The following is a 6000-nucleotide window of genomic DNA, read 5'->3' on the forward strand; positions in this document are numbered from 1 at the left end:
ACCAATTAGATGGAATTAGACCACAAATAGACTTATAAATAAAACAATACCAATTAAAACTTCTTCGAGTATACAAAGATGGCAACTCAGCTTTATCATATAAAGTGCAATGATGTGCTTGATAACTATAACCAGTGATGAAACGTAAATCTCGACTTCAGCAGCTTTACATACATTTACATTTAGTCATTTTGTCCAAAGCAACTTACAAATGAGGACTAAAGTGAGCGAGTCATCATGAAGATGCAAAAACAACGCAAGAAGGGCTCAAAATACAAAGTTCAGGCGTTGCTTAGAGTCGCATAAGACAGACAAAGGAGGATTAAAGGAAAAGGAAATAATCTTTATTCTGATGATCCTCTAACAGATGTACTATATTCTACATACATATTCTACTGACTATAAATAACTTGGAAACTACAAGTCAACTTATTCTCCTAACCGTTGGCGCCGTTAGCCTCGTGGGCAATTGCGCTGGCATGTAGCGCCGTTGCGCTTCGGGCGACCCGAGTTCGAGTCCCGGCTCTTGGACTTTTCCCGATCCTGCCCCCCCCCCCCCTCTCTCTCCCACCTCACTTCCTGTCTAGCTACTGTCCTATCCTAATAAAAGACAAAAATGCCACAAAAAAAAAACCAACTTATTCTCCTAACCCGAACCCTAACACCTAACCATAACCTAACAGTCTACTAATACTCCAGTGAGAGTTAGTTGACATGTAGTTGCAAAGTTACTTCTAGTTAGTAGAATGTCTAAAGTGGACTATTCGAAATAATGTGTAACCAAATGTTGTCTCCTTCCAGGCCTCATCGCTGTATGAGCAGCTTTAAGTCGTACTCCACCTTCAGCTCGGAGAACCTGTCGGTGTCTGACGGAGAGGAGGGCAACACCAGTGACCATTCTCACAGCGGGCCACTGGATCCGCTCAGCGCCAGTCAAGAGGAGCATCTGGACGAGCTGCTGTCACACACTCCCGAGATCCCCATCGACATCTCCACGCAGTCCGACGGCCTGTCGGATAAAGAGTGCGCCGTGCGCCGGGTCAAGACTCAGATCTCTCTGGGAAAACTGTGTGCTGATGAGCACAGCTACGAGGTAAACTCGTCTACGTCAATCCAGCAGTTCGTTTAAAATCAGGGAACTGCTTCTAGGCTAATCATTCATTCAGAAAAATGTCAAATTTGAAAACTTAAAAGCACTTTCTAAAAAGATTTTTTATTTAAGATAAAACAATCTGTATAAAACAATTACTAAAAATATGAAATGTAAAAAAAAAAATTAAAATACAAACAATTAAAATAAAACAATTACTGAAAAATATGCAACATTGGAAATAATTAAAATAAAATAAATGCAAAATAAAAAACAAAATGAAAAAACAGTTTATTTATAATACAATAAAATAATAATTTTTTAATAAAACAAAATAAAATGCTTACTAAAAAGATATTTTATTTGAACAAATGTAAATAAATGCATAATTTTAAAATAAAAACAAAAAATAAAACAATAAAGAAATATTTTTAATAAAAAAATCTAAATAGAACAGTAAAAAATAAATATATTATTTAAAATAAATTGATATTATAATAAATACTTAATTTAAAATAAAAACAATCAAAATTAAACACTTAGTAAAAATGTATATATTAATTAATTTGATATTAGAATAAATACATAAATAAAAAGAATCAACATAAAACTATTACTAAAAATGTGAAATAAAGTAAAAAATAATTTTGAAATTAAAAACAATCGAAAAAAATATTTTATTTGTTTACCTGCATATCATGTGACCATTAACCATTATTAGAGAACTGTGAACATCCAAATGAGTAGTTAGATTATTAAAATATTAACTAAAATATTAATATTAACCTAAATATTTTAGGTCAAAAGATGTTCCGCTGACAGAAAAGTTCCCTGGTTTAAATGAACCAACTCAAACAATTCATCCATGAATCTTTGTTAATCTGAACACACAATCATAATTACAATTTCATAACTGGAAAATTTCCAGAGGACAATATTCTGAAGAATAATCGTTAGTGTTTGACTCCCTGACTATAAAATTGGAGTAAATGTGAACTCTTTCTTGATCTCTTCGCTCAGAATCCGCTGCATTTCGGTGATTCCGACTGTGATACTTCGGATGCGGAATGTTCCGACGCCACCATCAGGAACAAGCCACCCTGCGCTCCCTCTTCCTGGTGAACCCTCGGAGGAAACCACGGCAATAATCCACGCCTGCTGTAAACAGCCATGACCCTTAGCCCATTCATCCAGCCCTTCCCATAATCCACCACTCTCTCTCTGAGCATCTCAGGCAGATTCCTCTGAAGTGATAATGTAGCTAGAGTAACACGCGTCATTTATTTTATTACGAGCTGGAGGAAATGCAAAACAAAATCAGGAAGTGGAATTCCGATATCAAAAAAACAAAAAAAAGAGCATAAATTCAGAGTATTAGCGCTGGAGTGTTCAAAACAAAACAAGGCACCTCAATACCAGGTTAGCTAGTTAGTTAGTTAGTTAGTTAGCTAGGTTAAGATGATTGTGGTCTGCAAGAATGTGTGTATATATGTCCGTAGGTACGTGAACGAAAGTGTTAAGTGTGTAGCTTGAGGATCCATTCCATGACGGGACCACAGACACATGGGACGTCAAAAAACGAGACGCGTCCCTCTGGGAACCTGCTACTTCCTGAGTTTACAGAAGTGACGCCCTTCAGGGTAACTTTAATTTGAGCACCAGCAGGAACAATGTCTTTTTTTTGTTTATTTTGCCCTTTTGACTTCCAAGATCTATGGATGAATCCCAGCATGCCTGCTTGGTCGGCATTTGATCAGCCAATCAGACGACTGCTTCTGCTGCTCGCCTCTACGGACAAAACGGAAGTAAAAAAAAAACAACTGCTCAACTGGAACAACGTCTTTAATGATCAAATCAGTGTTTAAAGGAACCCGGAGCAGCTTTTTCTCATCTCAGGACTGTGTTTGAAGAGACGCTGTGGACGGCCAGGTGAGAGCAGGACGCCTGCCGTGTGCGAAAGTGTGACTTCATCCCTAAAGAGTTTCTTTTTTCCCGTCATCTTTAACTTGACGTGAAAACCTACGATGTAGATGTTCTGGAGATGCAGTGTCCCTTTAGATCCAGTTAAAGGGATCTTTTACACCCCAAAAATAACACTATAATTCATGTCATTCCAAACCTGTTTGACTCTTGTTCTTTCATGCAAGTATCACACACTGTTTTTTTTGGCATTGATGGTTCCATTAACAGCCTTTGGAACCTTTCCGTTCCACTAAAGGTTCTTTATTGTGAAAAATGGTTCTTCACACTAAGAAAAAAAATAATAATTCTTTTAAAGTGCCTCTATTATGCTATATGTCTCCTGTTTACATTCATCCTTGATCAAAAAACTAGTTTTCTCATTTCTCAAAGAGTCTGAAAACGGTTAGTTTGAAGATTCGGTCTCTCTAAACTCCTCCTTTCCGAGAGCTACTCTGCTCTGATTGGTCAGATGACCCAGTCTGTTGTGATCGGTCTATTAGTTGAAAAGTCTATTATCATATCTGAATTTCAGGATCTTCTTCAGCGCTTGATACACAGTGATACGATTACGAACCGTAATGATGGTGTCGGTTTTTCCGTCAAAGTGTGAAAATAGCGTCTTCTTGACATGAGCAACACGAACCAAACACTTCCAGTCTCAGTTACAACTACAGCGTTCGAGGAGCAAAGTAGACGTCGTTCGCGGGCAGCCAATGAAGACCATAGACGGGCATTATGCAAATGTGTTACACCGTGTCCTAACTAGACGCAATGTGATTAGATTCCAGCGACAAATAATGTGTCTGTCCACACTAGACGCGACTGCAAGATGCGTCAAAATCAATCAAAACCCACAGCCAATCAGAACAGTGTGTGGGCGGAGTCAGCCAATCAGAACAGCGCGTGGGCGGAGTCTCGCGGCACCAGAGTGACCGCACTCGCAAGAAAATGGATAAGTAGCTACATAATCAAATTCACAAATATTACACCATTTAAACATTATTCAAAATACATAAGCTGAGTTACTAAAACAATCTTTGTCAAAGAATACACTTGTTTGTTCACAGTTTGAACGTTCTTGTTTCCATGTGTTTCATTTCAAGATCTGAGGTGAATTATCCATTGTTGCTTTTACAGCTACAAAGCTGGAGCACTAAATGATATTCAAAGTCATATTACACGCTTTTAACATTAAATAAAGCACATAAACAGCACCTGAGATTATCATCGCCACACTTTGTGTTTGTTGTTCCAGCGCGACGCCGCAGAAAAATAGAAACCGTTTCTAAAATAGAATCGTCGCGTGTCGCCGTCGCGGCTGGATAGGACAAACACTCTGATTAACATGGGAAATAACCTTTTATCGCGCGGCGTCGCAAGGACACGGTGTAAGCATTATGTAGGTTTGTAACAGGAAGTGATACTGGAATTACAGATGACTCAGCAGTTCAGAATCGATTTGTTCTTTTAGGACACAACTTTATTTATCTGTACTTTGATCTTCAAAACTTTGAGTACCTTTTACATTCACAAACACTGCATGAAGGGTAATATTCAAGCAAGCATAATAGGGGCACTTTAAGAATTACTCACTGAAAGGTTCTTTGGGGAACCAAAAATAGTGCAAAAAAAAAACCCTTTTAGAACCTTTATAATTAAGAGTGTAAAGTTTGTTGCAAGAACATCATCAGACAGGTTTGTAACAACATAAGGGTGAATAAATGATGACAGAATTATAATTTTTGGTTGAAAGATCCCTCTATAGCGTCTTTAATAATGTGTATGGTGTGTTTGTGTGTGTGTAGTGTGCCGTTGATGGAGATCAGTGTGTGTCAGCAATAACGTCTCAGGCCGGAGAGAACGGTTGGCTCAGGATGACTGTCTAGCGGGCTCTGGACAGATCGAGAGTAGCGAGGCGACGTGGAAATAAACTGCTTTGTAAAAGACCTCTATTTTTTCAGATATGAGTTCATTATTTTTACACCGTGAGTTTTTTTCAGTAAAAAAAACTAAAAAAAGGAAAAGGAAAGGAAGAAGAAATGGGAAAATCCCCGTGCTTTTTGCTGGTTTAATGCTCAGGTTCAATGCTTTATAGTGCTAATGAGTCTCCTGTAGGGAAAGCGGTTCGTCTGTCGTGCTCGTGTTCGGACACAACGTTTGCAAATGACCACTGCATTCATATCCAATCATCCTTCTGAACAAAACTGGATCAAACTGCAGCGTGAACGTGATGGTCCTCGCAAATCTCTTATTTTTCATTCCCCTTATGAAAGGGGACACTGCATCTTCCGGCATGTCTAGATATTATTGTTGCATTCATATTTACCCTGTGTTTAGATATAGCCGTTATAGCACTAGTTAAAAAGCCTCGTTCATCATCGGTAAATGCAGCCGGATCCTCCAGGTGTGTTGCTGAACTGCACACGGCATGTCAAATAAACTGTGAATGGTATTATTATTTTTCCTTTTTATCATCGTCTACTTGCAGCTTACTAAAAAGAGCCTCGCAAGATGTGATTCGATAATAAAACTACAGTATCGTCGAAAGAACAAAGCAAAGGCCACTGGAAACAAACTTCAGGTCAACATGAAATCAAAATTCACCCTTTTTTTGCATTTCTGTTTAAATTCCTTATTTTTAACCCATTCAGGTTCATAATGTCCATCATTCAGTCAATTCCTGAAGGGGAAAATCAAGTCCTGTCCCTTTTCTCTCTCTTAATATCAATAATATTAGAAGTAAATTGGGTTGTGAACTGTGTTTCATGTTGACTTCAAACTCTGGGCCAATTTCCCAATGTCATTGGGTGGAAAATATCAGCCATTATTACTGTACTTTTTTGTTTTTTTTGGTCATTTCTGTTCAGTTTGATGGTAATGTGCTAAAAACGCAAGATTTCTTTAGACGAAGTGAATTATTATTTTTTTTAAATGGTCTGATCGTAATG

The 6000-nt window shown here is 38.0% G+C and overlaps 1 protein-coding gene across 6 annotated transcripts in view; it reads left to right on the forward strand.

The window, feature by feature from the left end:
- Positions 1-4592, forward strand: part of map3k13 (mitogen-activated protein kinase kinase kinase 13) — a 62817-nt gene extending 58225 nt beyond the window's left edge. For all 6 annotated transcript variants that reach the window (XM_079881939.1, XM_079881941.1, XM_079881944.1 and 3 more), the window contains 2 exons: positions 802-1093; positions 2111-4592. In XM_079881939.1, coding sequence (XP_079738065.1) covers positions 802-1093; positions 2111-2212 — 394 coding nt within the window. In that variant the 3' untranslated portion in view covers positions 2213-4592. The remainder of the gene's footprint in view (positions 1-801; positions 1094-2110) is intronic.
- Positions 4593-6000: the final 1408 nt, after the last annotated feature.

Source organism: Squalius cephalus (assembly GCF_949319135.1).
Source record: "Squalius cephalus genome assembly, chromosome: 9".
In the NCBI taxonomy this organism is placed as follows: Eukaryota; Metazoa; Chordata; class Actinopteri; order Cypriniformes; family Leuciscidae; genus Squalius; species Squalius cephalus.